Source organism: Bubalus bubalis, chromosome 23 (genome assembly GCF_019923935.1).
Source record: "Bubalus bubalis isolate 160015118507 breed Murrah chromosome 23, NDDB_SH_1, whole genome shotgun sequence".
NCBI classification, from domain to species: Eukaryota; Metazoa; Chordata; class Mammalia; order Artiodactyla; family Bovidae; genus Bubalus; species Bubalus bubalis.
This window is the reverse complement of record NC_059179.1, coordinates 47,528,384-47,543,483: the sequence shown is the minus strand read 5'-3', so window position 1 is coordinate 47,543,483 and position 15,100 is coordinate 47,528,384. Positions and strand designations below refer to the sequence as shown.

Below are 15,100 nucleotides of genomic sequence, written 5' to 3'. Positions count from 1 at the left end.
TGTCCTAGAAACGTAACCTCCCTCCTTCCTTCCTGGTGGACTTGAACTCCTTCAGTGCAACATACATCAAATGCAACATGAGACAATTCTCAACTCCTCTGGAAGCCGTTTCTTACCAGGGTCTGCACCATGTGTGGCCTCTGAAGTCGTAAACTCTTCACAGCTTGGAATACGTCTAAAAGCCCCTCAGCCTTGACCCGTTCCAGAATGTTGCTGAGTGCTATGAAAGTCCCCGTCCGCCCAGCTCCAGCACTGCAGAGAGAACACGGAGTAAGACACCGAAACTCGCCCGCGGGCATGAGAAATTCACAGCCTCCACCAGGCCCTGCACGCCAGCGCTGAATGACCGGAGCTTGGCTCTTTAATGACCATTTTATATGTAGCTTGGCTCTGGACTGATAGTCAGCAAACACAGAAGTCCTCAAGAACGTGCCTAAATGTAACATGAGTCAGATCAGAACCGGTGACGAGTTTTCAAGCTGGTGGACCCATTTCCCTTCCTCTTTGTGGGGGGACTCTCAGAGGATGGCCCCTGGACTGGCAGCAGCTCCATCACCTGGAAACTTCTTAGGAGTGAAACCCCTCCCGGTTCAGGTGTAGGGAGCTGCAATCCTGGCCCAGACTCCCCGTGTGTGCAGGGACCACGGTCCGAGATGGGAGGCATGCAGGTGGATGGAAGGGTTGCTTGGACAAAGGACAGCCCCGGCAGGAAGGGTCAGATAACTGACCCTTCCCGACAGTGAGGGTCTGCATCTCCTCTACTTAGAAGGATCATTTGGATAAACCCTGCGGAAGCAGACCCTCTTGGGAGAGAGAGCAGGCCTAACAGAGGCAGGCCTGGCTGGCCCCTTCCACGGAGCCCTCAGTGGATGCAGAGTTCCCATGGGGGCCCCAAATCCCGACTGTGGGTTTCGCTCACCTTTGTTGGCATCCCTGGTGCCCGACACCCACAACGTTCAGTCTGGGTTTGCGGAGGCGGAACAAGAAGGAACTCAGTTCTCATTTATTCTAAAGGACATCTAGGAAGGCACCAGGGACTGAAAACCTAGGTGTGTGCACCCCCTGCTGGCCGTGCCCGAAGGGCGCATCTCTGGGCCCAAGGTCAGGAAAGCGGCCCGACCAATCCTCCAGGTTAAGCTGGGCTTTGTTGACACGAGGGGTAAGCGGGTGGGGGCGAATGGCAGTCAGAAAAATGGGAGCCACATGTAGACAGAGGCACAGAGGTGTAGTCTTAGAAGCAAATCAGACCCCACCCCAAGATCAGACACCCCAAGCTCCCACAGGAAGAGTTTTGCAAGGGTGGTCAAGGTCCCTGCCAGCAGGGAGGCCTGGCCCAGAAGGAAGGAGAGCTGGCATGTCTCCATAGGATTCACCCTCTGCCTCATAAAGCTGTTTATCAAGGTTCTTGCTGGGGAGGTGTCCTGCTGTGTCCAGGTGCCCCCCCGTGGGTCCCTCTGCTCACGGTCGGGTGTGTGGGGCTTGGGAGCCAGGCTGAGTGGTGTCAGGATGGGCTGGGGCTGCGGACCCTCTGTTATGGACCCTGGCCTGGACATCCCTGAGTAGTTCAAGAAAAGCTTCCTGCTGTGCTGGGTGGGCATGCCAGCCAGAGCCCTGCTAGTCTTTCAAAACAAAGATAATTCAAGTTCAGGGTTTGTCTGAGCTATGCTAGGAAATGTGTCTTTTTTTTTTGATGACTTAAAAAGCACAAAGAAATGTGTCTGAATCGCTTCCTGACTCCTTCTCACCAAATGCTTCTGCAAGTCTAGGATGATATTTATGCATTTGTGTTAAGTCTGGGAGCAGGGGAAGGTGAAGAAGACAGTCCAGGGAAATGGTGCTGAGGGGAGCAGTGGACTGGGTGTGGTCCGCGTCCGGCCCACCAGGAGGGGGGCGCCCCAGGGCCCACTTGCCTGCAATGCACGGTGATTGGGTGGTTGCCGGTCTGCTGCTGCTGCTTCTGCACGGCCGCGATGAGGTCGATCATGCCTTTGCCCTCGGCCGGGATCCCAATCTCGGGCCAGCCGTGAAAGTGGAACTGCCGCACCATCCGCGTCTGCTCCTCCGGCCGGGCCAAGGGCTGCAGGGTGGGAAGAGCGTCTCAGGGCTGAGCAGTCTCAGTCACCTGGCCGTCCTCCCAACCCCACCTGGGCGGTGGGGTGGGGGGGATTCAGGCCACAATCTCGAGCAGCCCGCGGAGTTCTCATCTGGCTGGCCTCCCAGATGCTGGCTGCTCGTAGGCTGTGGTCACCCTAAAGCAGAAGGCCAGCTGTGCTTCCTTCTGGGTGGGGGTCACAACAGTCAAAGGATGCTCCCTGGAGCCCCCAGGGCCTGCCAGACCATTATGGGATCCTGGGCAGTTTTGCTTGAGATGACAAGAATCATCCGTGTTTTGTAAGAAGCCAGGACCCACTTCCCTGATAGCTCAGTTAAGAATCTGCCTGCAATGCAGGAGACCCTAATTCGATTCCTGGGTTGGGAAGATTCCCTGGAGAAAGGATAGCTACCCACTCCAGTATTCTTGGATTTCCTTTGTGGTTCAGCTGATAAAGAATCCGCCTGCAATGTGAGAGACCTGGGTTCGACCCCTGGATTGGGAAGATCCCCTGGAGAAGGGCATAGGCTACCCACTCCAGTATTCTGGCCTGGAGAATTCCACGGAATGTATAGTCCATGGGGTTGCAAAGAGTTGGACATGACTGGGTGACTTTGACTTTCAGGACCTACCATGTCTCTTCAAGGCTGGGGATGAGGAGTTTCAGAGTCTAGGGGCCCTGGGTCTTTCTGCGATCCATGTGGAGGAAACCAAGTCTTTGGGCAAAGCTGGGTTTCTCTGTACTGACTGTCTTGAGCTTGGAATCAGATCCCATAGGTAGGTCATTTTACCCATGGTTGACACATAGGGAGAGTTCCCAAGACCTGGCTGGTGGAGGGGTGCTGGGAGGCTCTGAGAAGGGGTCTGGCAGAGAAGCCTGGGAGGTCTCTGAGGCGTCACCCATTCATTCCTCCTGCTCTCTGACCCACGGTTGTTTCTCCCAGGGACTGGGCAGGGTAGGACGCCTCGTGGAGTCAGGTACCTGGCCCCACCATCCCTGGGCTCCAGCAAGGAGCTGGGGGACGATCATGGAAGTGAAATCTTACGGGAGATCAGCCACTTGGTAACACGGCTGCCGACTGCCCATACTGACCACTGACACGAACGTGGGGATCTGGAAAAGTCTGAGGGACAGGACATTCTGGCACAAAGACAGAGCCCACACGATGGCTGCAGGGTGTTCTGTCCACAAGAGACTAAAGGTTTCTGGCAACGATACCTGATTGAAGGTGACCAGGAAGTCTCGTATGCTGATGGCTTCAGAAAGGGTATCGCTCTTTATTTCGATAGTTATTTCTCCGTGAGTCACTGAGCCCTCTGTTGGCCAATACTGGTAGCATTTATCCTGGGGGATAAAATAAAAATGTTTTGAGTCTCATAATAAAGAATTTGCTGCCAGCAGTTTTAACAATAGGATGCAGGCATGCTGTGAAACTATTTAATGTATTTCATCTGAACAGGAAAATAACTCATGAACATATATATGAATGCTACCAGTGCCTGCTGACCAAGGGAACAAAGCAGACAGTCCAGGAACAGACACGTGTATGTCTGCAGAACAGACACTGAACAGGACACAGAGGAGGGGCCAGCCAGTAACTGGAACTGGAGAGTCTGCTCTCTGTACGGAAAAGCGAGCTGGAGCCCTAACTCACCTGCATGGCTCAGCTGCCTGGGCTGATATGAATGCCCCAGCCCCTCCTGGAGTTGGGCAGTGTGCAACCTGCACGACTGTATATGGCAGACTTGAAGTTTAATAAAGACAAACCAAGACAGGGTAATACTTGAAGTCAAAAATAAAACTGTGAATGCCTTAGAAAAAATATCTTTTCATTTTAGGGTACAGGTTTACCAAACAAGAACCCCAAAGAGCTAACCAACCATGACAAAGAAGATCTCAACATCAGATTATGTTAAAATTAACCCTATGTCATCAATAAACATTTTGTTTGTATTAAGTCGCTAAGTTGTATCTGACTCTTTTGCGACCCCATGGACTGTAGCCCACCAGGCTCCTGTGTCCATAGGATTTTCCAGGCAAGAATACTGGAGTGGGTTGCCATTTCCTCCTCCAGGGGAATCTTCCCCACCCAGGGATCAAACCAGCATCTTCTGCATTGGCAGGCTGATTCTTTACCACCGAACCACTTGGGGAACTCCAACAGACATTGAGAGAGTAAAAAGACAGGCCATCAACTGAGATGAGATACTTGCAATACATAAAAGCAACAAGGAATCAGTGCCAAGAATATATAAAGAAATCCTCTAAACCGATCAGAAAAGTGCAAACAACCCACAAGAAAAATGAGTGAAAGGCATGAACATGCAGTGATGCCTGACCTCAGAGGGATCAGAGAGATGTAAATCAAGGCCGCAGAGAGGATATTTATACCTAAAAACAAAAATGAGGCTGCCAGGCCATCCTAGGCATGTAGATGAATGACGTTCATCCAGGGTCTGCTTTGAAAACCATAACTATTTTGGAAAGTCGTTAGGAACTGCCCTGCCAACTCAAACGTTCACACACTCTCCAACGTGGCGTTTTTGTCTCTGAACCGTACAATTCCGCGCACGTCATGGGACACATACGAGAAAGGACCCACAGCACTGTTTGTAAAACAACAAAATGAAACCAACCCAAATGCCCGTGACAGAAGGAGGGGCAAGTCAGTGGATGCAGGATGTACAGTTTGTGTCATGGAGCATCAGGAAATAATGATGAATGACCCACAGTTACAGGCAGCAACACAGCAAGATATCGAACGCATAACTTGGAGCGGAAAAGTCAAGTCTCGGAAGACCGTATACCTTGTGTGAAAGTCACTCAGTTGTGTCTGACTCCTTGTGACCCCATGGACTGTACAGTCTGTAGAATTCTCCAGGCCGGAATATTGGAGTGGGTAGCCCTCCCTTCTCCAGGGGATCTTCCCAACCCAGGGATTGAACCCATGTCTCCTGCCTTGCAGGTGGATTCTTTACCAGCTGAGCCACCAGGGAAGCCCCGTTGTACACCTTAGTGGTGCCCTCTTATATGAAGTTGAAAAGCAGACAAAACTAAACAGTAGCTCCGTTAGGAATATATTTACTCGATAAAAAAAGATTTCTTAAAAAGCTAAGGAAACACCCACTAGGAGGGCTTAATTAAAAAGGTAATTATAAGTGTTGATGAGGAGGGGGAGAAACTGGGACACTTGTACATTACTGGTGGGGCTGCTGCTTGCACAGTTAAGTGATATGAGTTTGCAATAAAGTTATGACAGGCCCCAGCAGTTCCAGCCCCAGGCATCTACCTAAGAGAAATAAAACTATGTGTCCACGTAAAAACTTGTCCATGAATGTTCAAAACAGTATTCGTAACAGCCCAGAGTGAAACAACCCAAATGTCCAAACACTAGTGAATGAATACACAAAATTTAGGGCCATACTATTTAAAAAAAAAGAGTGAGGAACTGATTCATGAATGAGCCTTATAAACATGCTAAGTGAAAGTGCTCAATCACGAAAAATAGGTGGCATGATTCCATTTATATGAAATGTCCAGATGAGGCAAATTCATAGTCAGAAAGTAACTAATCTGTGGTTGCAGGGATTGTGAGGAGGGAGTAGGTAGTGATCATTCATGGGTATGGGGTTTCTTTTCAGGTGATGAAAATGATCTGGAATTAGTGATGTTGTACAACTCTGTGAATATACTAAAAACCACTGAACCATACCTTTTAGAAAGAGGAATTGCATGATATGTGTGTTATATCTCAACAAAACTGTTTTTAAAAAAGCAAAGAAGTAAAACCCCACAAATTCAGGGTAGTGGATACCTCTTGGGAGAACACCTAGGTAAGTATATGTTATCAGCAAAAGTTTGGTTTCTCAATTGGATGATGGGCTCAAAAGTGTTTATGATGCTATTAAATAAAAACAAGAAGACTATGTGCCTCTGGATGGATCTCTGGGAGAAAAGAAATATTTAACCCATCCACTTCTACCAGGACTATATTAATTAGGCACACATTTCAATACCTCTGTCTTTTTGTCCCAAGAAAAGTGAGTAAAGGTCTTTTCCTTCAACAGGTTGTGATCAAATATGTATTTGTGGCAAACACAAAATGCCAGAAATTCAAGGCAGGTTAAAGGTGGCTCAGACGGTAAAGCATCTGCCTACAATGCGGGAGACCAGGGTTCTATCCCTGGGTCAGGAAGATCCCCTGGAGAAGGAAATGGTAGCCCACTCCAGTACTCTTGCCTGGAAAATCTCATGGATGGAGGAACCTGGTAGGCTACAGGCCATGGGGTCGCAAAGAGTCGGACACGACTGAGCGACTTCACTTTAAATAAAATATAGGCTAAGAACAACAGCCAGTGGGTAGTTACAATGAACTGGAGTTGGCGGGGGGAGGAGTTGAAATAAAACCTTTTTCATTTGCAGCCTCTCTCCCTCCTCAGTAGTCGTGGCCTGGCCTCACAGCCGATGGCAGGTGAGGCATTCCCAGGGGACAGGGAGCCCGTCGGGTGGGCTGCACCTGGTGGGTGTGAGCGGACCCAGAGGCGGCTGGGGCGGGGTGGGCTGACCTGCTCTCTCTCCTGCACCTCGGTCAGCATCACGATCGCATGGCACTTGCACTCCCAGACCATCCTCCAGAAGTCCTGCACCGTGTGCGCCAGGGGCCCCTGCGTGGCGATGAAGTAGTCCTTCTGCCGGTAGCCCTTCAAATGGGAGCACAGGTTCAAGTCCGGCTTCCTGCCACCGCTCTCCCACGCTGGGACATGTGGCTTTAGGACAGCCCAGGGCTGCAGGAGGGACTGCATTCAGGCTTCCGGGGCCTGAGCCGAGACCTAGATGGCACGCGCCCAGAAAACAGATCAAGGGGCCCCTTCACCTCTGTATGGATGTAACAGGACCCTTGCTTGGACTGGCTTCGATTCTATTAATGCATCTGTACATGTCACAGCTAACTTAGCATCAAGGCAGGGCAGAGAGGGTGCGGAGTTAGAGGAAGTGAGTTAATTCCCCGGTCCTGGCTTGGGGCCCGCGTGACCCCCCTCCGGCACAGCGTTCTCTCGTCTGTAAACCAGAATCCGTGCGCAGACTTGACTGCAATGCTGTCTCCACCCATTCAGCTCCGCTCTGCACAAGGCAGGCTGTGATGGGGCCTGAACTGAACTGTGGTCACAGGGCAGAAAGCGCGTGTGAGCAGGGACACAGGGCTGGAGTGTAAGAGCCGAGCAAAAGGGAAGCTACGACGTATTAAAGGCAGAATGGAAAAGCAGCCAATTATTTAAAAGTGCATGTACATCCTCTACTTCAAAGTTCCTTATTCATTTTTTTTTTTTAAGCAAGTGTTTGCTAATGAACTGGTTTGGCTTTCTGGGGGCGTGTCCACCCTTTCCGATTGTGAAAGCAAGTAGCTGAAGAGACTGTGATCACGGGGGAAGGGAGCTGTCGTCCTGCCAGGCACGCAGGCTCGGCGGGGACCCGGCACTTACGTCTATAAAGGACGCATTGATGTAGTCCGTATACTCCTGGCCCCTCTTCATGGAGAGAATCACGCGGTTGAAGTCGTCTGTAAAGAGTGCATCCCCTGGGTCAGAAGCGACCCCATCCTGCCTGGCAAACTTGAACTCGCTGTTAGGAGCTTCTGAGACAAAACTTATGGATAAAATCACTAAATACAATCAACCCCTTGGAAAGTTTCCTTCCTAAACTAGGTTCCTTCAAGTGGCCGGGGGAAGCTGTGTTTTGTGAGCAAAGTTCTCAAATAACTGACTCATTGTCTTCATCAGTCATAGATTGAGGTGCTGGGCTGTGCTTAATCGCTCAGTTGTGTCTGACTCATTGGAACCCCGTGGACTGTAGGCCGCCAGGCTCCAGCGTCCTTGGGGATTCTCCAGGCAAGAATACTGGAGCAGGTAGCCTATCCCTTCTCCAGGGGATCCTCCCGATCAAGGAATCAAACCTGGGTCTCCTGCATGGCAGGAAGATTCTTTACCAGCTGAGTTCCCAGGGAAGCCCTAAATTGAGGTCATTCATACCAAAATGTAAGCATTAAAGTAAACTTAAGGTGTCAAAGGAGTGTGGCCGGCCAGGCAAGTTGGTGTAGCCTGCCAGAGGCATCACAGCCATAGAGCCCCCGGGGTCTGAGGCTGGAGAGGGCTTGCCCAGCCCCACGCACTGCCGGCCTGGGCAGGTCCACGTGAGGGCCTGCTGCTGCAGGAGCTGGAGTCCAGGAGGGGATGTGGAGGGGAGGTCTGGGTGAGCCCTTCCGCCTCCTCTCTCCCCCTGGGGTTCCTCCGATGCCTCTGCTCCTACCAGGCCTGTAGGCTTTCCATCCCCCTAGACCTCAGGCCGCCCAGCGCCCGATGCCTCCCTTGCCCACGGTGTGCCAGCCCCAAGGCCTCTCCCTGGAAGGTCTCAGCTGAGTTCCCTTCGGGTCCGGCTGCACAGCGTGGGCCAGGACCCCACTCTGTGTACAGGGGGGTGTTGTGCCTCCACCCAGGCTTGGGGGAAGACAGGATGGCATCTCGTAGAATCAGGAGGCACCACGTCAGGCCCGAAGCTCATCTTTCCATTTCCAGGAAGTCCCCCTCCCTGTCCTGCCTCCAAGTCCAGGTCACAAGATGCCTGCCTGACACCCGTGGGACAGCCTAGGTCACTCATGTCTTCACAGGTGGGCATTCTCTTCCCCACACTTGACAGAGCTCCCCGAGGACACCCCGCCCCAGATCCCTGGTTTACAGGAGCGGGTGGTCAACAACCTTCCAGCGACTGAAGCCCCAGGATACCCGCCCGACAGCGCCTGCCGCGAGGGCCTACCCTCCACGGGAGGCCCCTTACATGGAATGATCTGGATGACCCTGGCCTTCTTCATGTTTGCGGGCAGGTTGCCTGTCCTCATGTTCTCCTTCATGATGCGGACGTTTGTCAGTTTCTGCAGCCAAGAGAGACACAGCCACGCAGTTAAAACCCTGACATTCCCAAGAGACTGCTCAGCCTTCTAACCCCACTGCCATCAAGGACACCCGCTCAGAGGAAATGCCTGTCTCCATCTCTGGACATGGCCCGAGTCTTCGGAAATAAAATGTGATGTACGATATTCCCCCCACCCGCAACATGGCTGCAGAGCTCTGAAAGTCCCCGTTGTTCTTCCCTTGAAAGTCACGGGCAGGACGGACCCCCTTGCTTTTCCAGGGATTCCTAAGGGAGGAAGCAGCTGTAAGCAGCTTTGTGTGAATGGAGCTGGTCCTCCTTGAGAGCAGGTTGGTGCTTACCCTGAACTCCTCCTCCAGCCCGATCTTGTCGAAGTGGGCGGTGGGGCCGTGCAGCGCCTGAAGGTGCTTCTCCAGGGAGGACACGTCCAGCTCGGTGTCCCCGTAGAGGTAGTACTCCAGTAAGGCTTGGTAGATGAACGTGTACTGCATCTGCGGGGAGACCCAGATGGACTCCAAGGGGGGCCCCTGGAGTAGGGGGACCCTTCTCTTTGTGCAAAGGGTAAGGGGTTGGGGGGAACATCAGATTAAGGGCTGTCTGTAGTGACCATCTGCGGCCTTGCCGAGGGCCGGGGTGACATGGTCCTGGTCAGGCACCACTCTGCATGCACCTGACTCATGTCCCGGGGCGTCAGGGTTTGCTGAGCCAAGCTCACACCAGCACAGGTGGCTGGGCCAGAGGAGGGCATGACTCACGTCTGTCTGAACCATCTGAGGCCGCTGATTGCGGATTCTGGACACGAAGTCAAAGACATCCACCTTCTGCTCTGCATGCATCATGTCCATCATGGCGTCGATCACTATGAAGGTGCCCGTCCGGCCCACACCCGCACTTGGGGAGAGAGAAAGAGGCCACATCGTGAGTCCCCTGTCCCCACTGCGATGACGGGACCTCGGAACATGCCTGCAGTCCGGACCGGAGGACACGCCGCCTTCAATGAAGACGAACCTCTTCACGGCACACAAACCTCCCTCCGTTAATAAAGACAAATCCAGGTAAGGCCACCGGAGGGCACCAAATCTCAGGGACAAGATCTCAAATTTCCTTCAAGGGCCAGCGAGCTGTCACTGCGGTCCTGTCTGACTCTGAGACCCTAGAGACTGTAGCCCACCAAGCTCCTCTGTCCATGGGATTCTCCAGGCAGAAATCCTGGAGAGGGTTGCCATTTCCTCTTTCCTCTTCCAGGGGATCTTCCCAATCCAGGGATCGAACCCGCGTCTCCTGCAGGTCCCTCAATTGCAGGTGGACTGGAGACTGCTAACAGGCTTATGGAAAAGGGCCGCTGTCTAAGCTTTGTGTGAATTGTACTGGTAATTTTTCTTCTATTACCGAATGCTGTCTCCTCATTATTACTTGTGCAACTGGATTTTTTTTTTTATTGTCGTACTTGATGTGGTTTTCCAGGTTCTTCATAAGAAAGAAGGACTCCAGGCCAGGTCTGTTGGCCCTAGAGCCAAGGTCATATAAATTGGGGCACCAACTGGCTCTGTCTGGGACGCCAACCCTGAACCCCGGGCTGGCTGGGGCCAGCTGGTGCTCAGGAGCTCCACTGAGAGGTCTCCTTCCTCGAGAAGCTGCTCGATGCCACTTCTGGGCTGGGTTTCCTTTCTCCCCAATGGTCTCTCCACGGCGGTCTCTGCACATCCTCCCACCTCCACCCTACCTGTCCATCTAGATCCCCTCCAACCACTGCAGGCCGTCCATATGTGTCTCCCCAACACCCAGGACTCAGCAGGTATAAAAACAAACTCAGCCAACATCCACAGGATGAAAAAAACCCCTAATGGTCCAGACCACAACTGCACACAGCAGCCATGGGTGCAGGATCACTAGGTTGAACTGGGCTTGCCCCCAGCACCCCAACCCGCTGCAGCATTAGCCTCTTTTAAAAAAAGAAAGTCATCTTTTAAACAGAAGGTTCACAACTGAAGGAATGAAGCACCCCACCCAACCATGTTCCTCTTTTGGCAGGGAGGATGGCACCACTCTTTCCAGCTTGTCTCCAAAATGGCACTAGGCAGGCAGTGAAGACCTGCCCCATTGGAGACTCCCTGCTCATCACAGGGAGGGGAGAGCGGACGAGACATGAGGGGTTCCTTCAGGAGTCTTAGTTCTTTACAAATAAAGAAGGAGACGATTGTCAGGTGTAGAGCCAGGTCAAGACAGCCCACCCAACAGGTGCGTGGAAGGGGCCACAGACAGCGGAGGGCGGAAACCAAGATGAAGGGCAAATGGCTTGCCCCAGCACCACAGCAAGCGGGGAGGCGGGCAGGGGAGGGGCCAGGAGCTGAGGTTCCACTAGCACCAGGGAATCTGGAGGCATCAGAACAAAACAGAGCTGAACTGCTCCCTGCAGCCAGCCCTGACCCCACGCAGAGGCGGCTCCTTCATCCCTGCCGTCTGGAGCCCAGCCGGCCGACTGTCAGCTGACGCGAACAGGAGTGCGCCTGCCTGCTGTGGGCCTTTCAAACTCTCCGCCCTGAGGACACGCTGCTGACCAGTGTCCCCTCTAGCTGGGGCCACCGTGGGTCCGCGCCTCCGAGGGGTTTCCCTGTGCAGGGACTCAGGCCGGTGGCCCTGCCCTCCCTGCTGGAGGACGGATGGTCCTGCTCACCGGCTGTCACTCTCCACTGGACACGGGGTTTCCGGCTGTTACAGGTGGGGTCATTCCGAGTATCACGGCCCGGCCAGGGACAAAAGGCACCTGCCCTCCAGGGACACAGGGGCTCTAAATCTGCCACACAGGTGTTCAGTGGAAGCGACACACCAACTCTGGCTTTCAGGGAGTCTGAGCAAGAATGGGGGCTGCCCCCTTGAGAGGGCCAGGCGGGGCTGGACCACGCCCCAGACTCTGCAAAGCCAGTGGCTCAGAGGAGCGTGCAGTGCCGGGTCACAAGGCGCTTGTCTGCTTTTGATACTAAGGTTCCCTGACAGGTGGTACTGATGAAAGGCTCTGCCTCCCCGGACGGAGAGCATCCCTTCAGCTCTCGCCCTGAGGGATTCTCTGAGCTGCTTCCGGTATCTGGGAGGTACTCTCAGGTCACCCCAGCCGCCCCTCTGCCCACCCTGATGTCCACCCACTGGTCATTGTCCCACTGGAGGCTGTATCCTTCCTGGGGCCGCCTGGCCCCACCCCACACGCACCTGCAGTGGACCACGATGGGCCCGGCATGCGCGGGGTTGAGCGTCCTCACTTTCTTCAGGAACTTGAGCATGCCGATGGGGGTGAAAGGCACCCCGAAGTCGGGCCAGCTGGTGAAGTGCAGCTGGCAGACCAGCCGAGGCGCTTTGCAGCCATCAGGGAGTTGCTGTGCGGACACGCGGAGATGTGAGCGGGCGGGACGGCCCCTGCCCTCTCCCCACCCCTAGCATCACAGCTCCAGGACACTTGCTCGAGGTCCCCCTCTGCCGTTCAGGCGTGAGCAGCCGTGGGGACTCGTGCAGAGAGGGGCCCATCAGTGAAGGCTGGACGCCAGAGAGTGAGAGACCCTGATGCTTACTGGACCCCATAGCAGCGGGAGCAGCAGAGAAGGGTCTGCGGTCACCCGGGCCAGGACCAGGCTGGGCCAGGCCCCAGCAGCAAGGCAATTCCCTGCAGCTGGCCTCAGGGCTAACGGACTCGTCGGCCAGTAGGCTGACTGCGTCCCAGTTTGCCGTGACTTTATGTTGCCGTGTAACTGCCAACAGCATAAGCTTTCACTCTCAAAAGCGGCTTGGGAAAACATCTGGTTGGTCTACCCTTGGGAGACCCCACCCCACCCCAACCGTTCCCTCAAAACCTCTCTCCACTCTTCTTACCCAGAACCGAGGAGTTCGGTTCTCCATCCCAAGCCATGGAAAGTTATTTAGTGTATTTGGAAGTGTGTGTGTGTGTGTGTGTGTACGTTTGTGTTTCTGGGAGAAGGTAGGCCAAGGTCAGGGACAGTAATATGATAAAGCTCATCGTCTCTCCTCTTTTGCTGTGGCTTCTAGGAAGCTCAGGCTCATATTCTGTGATCTAACCACACCCATCACTCTACCTTTGATTCTTGATAACACCACCTTCCACTTTTTTCTAATTTTTTTTTTAATCTCTGAAATCTCTTATTTCATCTGCCTCGCCTACAGGTGTCTTTATTGAAGGCTGCCTTAAATCATCTCAGGGGAGGAGTGACTAGCAGGAAAAGAGTTTGAAAAATAATGAAATGTTTCAGATAAAATTTTGAAACTGTAAAAAAAAAAGAAAAGAAAAACCTCACGTCTCCATGCCAGTGTGTGAAACGGCCCTGTGTAACTGAGTGGGGGACCCCTTCCTACACCCCCAGGATGCTCCAACTGTCTCAACTTCCTCCACCCAGGTGGTCTCTGGGAGCCAGAGGCCCTGACCCAAGGCCATGTGGTCCTGCCTGTCAGCCGCCTGTAGACTCAGATCTGTGGCCCACAAGGGACCGTCCCGCGCCCCTGCCCGGCACTGCCTCCAGCCTCGTCTCCCCTTGTGAGAGCTGCTGGGGGTGGGGGTGTGGGGGGTGTGTGGTGAGGCAAGTGCTCCCTATTGTAGAGCACACACGCGCCTCTCCTCGCAAGCCTGCCTCTGTAGGAAGTCGCATGCTTACAGACTGAATGCAGAACTTCCGGATGGTGTAGTCCACCAGCACCACGCAGTCCTCCACACACACCCGGATGTTCCCGTACGTCCAGCAGCCCTGGTCCGGCCAGTACTGATAGCACTTCTCCTGTGGGGGACACGTGGACAGAAACAGAAGGTCTGCGGGGGGCCTTTCATCACCTCGTCGCCCCCTGCCCTGGCCACAGACACAAGGCCTCACACACAGCCAGCTCCAGTGACACGGTCCTCAGAGGTCAGGGCGGTGCGTCTCCGTCTCATCGGTGCTGGTTAACAGCAGGGCTGAGACCAGAATCAGACCCCTCTGATGCCTTGGTTACTCATCCCCTTACTAACCACACGTACTGACCAGACTGTCGGGCTGAACTGCTCTACAGAGCTGGGGGCTCACGTGGAAGCGGCCTCACCTGGGTGGGGCTTCATCAAGCCCCAGAGGACCACGTGCTCCCCAAACACTGCACATTGGACTCGGTGGGTCATTTTTCCTGCCCAGCGCTAAGGGCGAACTTAATTTGCATCCCACCCACCCTCTGTGGAAGAGTCATGGACTTGTAGTCAGTTGAACGCTCCTGACTTTTCTCCAACCAGGGATAAGACTGATGCAGGCATTTGTAGAGCTGGATGGGTGGGTGGTCACAGAGAGGTCTTCCTTTGCTTTCCCTCCCCCAGAACTACAAATGGACCACACACGAGACGGGGAGACTGGGCCTCCAGTTCCTGACCCCAGGGCGTCCTCCTGCAAGGAGGACTTGAAGGCATGAGGTCCCCCTAATGGGGGGACCCCTGCTCCATGGCCTCAGGGGTCAGCAAGCCATTGACCCTGGACATTGCCCACCAGGCACAGCTCACAGGCCAGGCCACGAGGATTAATAATCCTATAAACAAGAGTCAGCTGGTATTTACCAGAGCCCAGGGCTTGTGTGATGACACCCACCAACTTCCCCTCCTGCAGCCTGGCCCTGGGCAGCTCTGAAGGGACCCTGAGGAGAAGCCCACCCTGAAGGTCATGGTTTGGGGCAGTCTTGGCCTCCCGGGGACCCTCCAGAGACTCTCCTTGACAGACTCTCACTCGAGGACCCGAGGGCTGCTTCTCAGACCCCACAGGGCTCAGGGCGTGCTCTGTTTTCATGCCCTTGGCACGCCCGTCTACACAGCGGTCACCACCGCCTGCCACCCGCCCCCACCCGCCCGCTCCGCCCCCATCAGATCATGAGATGCCAGCTTTCACAACACCGAGCCAGGATGCTGAAGCCAAGGAGACCACAACAGAAGTGTAAGCAATTAACAAAAGGGGAACTCTGTTGAGAAACGATTTTATCTGAGACACTGAAAATTGAGGCCCAAAGGCAGGCTGAGTCTGAGTCACAGAGGTGGAAAAATGCAGTAGGAGGCTGCAGAGAAAAGAGCTGGGGGAGGGGGCGTG

The 15,100-nt window shown here is 54.0% G+C and overlaps 1 protein-coding gene across 12 annotated transcripts in view; it reads right to left on the bottom strand.

The window, feature by feature from the left end:
• PTPRE (protein tyrosine phosphatase receptor type E) overlaps positions 1–15,100 on the bottom strand; it is a 178,591-nt gene that overhangs the window by 5,339 nt on the left and 158,152 nt on the right. For 11 of the 12 annotated variants that reach the window (XM_025274185.3, XM_025274187.3, XM_044935063.2 and 8 more), the window contains 10 exons: positions 13,667–13,786; positions 12,219–12,382; positions 9,770–9,905; positions 9,356–9,505; positions 8,922–9,015; positions 7,574–7,650; positions 6,659–6,793; positions 3,312–3,437; positions 1,911–2,077; positions 117–252 (listed from right to left, as the gene is read on the bottom strand). In XM_025274185.3, coding sequence (XP_025129970.2) covers positions 117–252; positions 1,911–2,077; positions 3,312–3,437; positions 6,659–6,793; positions 7,574–7,650; positions 8,922–9,015; positions 9,356–9,505; positions 9,770–9,905; positions 12,219–12,382; positions 13,667–13,786 — 1,305 coding nt within the window. Of the gene's footprint in view, positions 1–116; positions 253–1,910; positions 2,078–3,311; positions 3,438–6,658; positions 6,923–7,573; positions 7,651–8,921; positions 9,016–9,355; positions 9,506–9,769; positions 9,906–12,218; positions 12,383–13,666; positions 13,787–15,100 lie in introns of those variants that run through there. The other variant, XM_044935065.2, reaches the window with a different exon arrangement.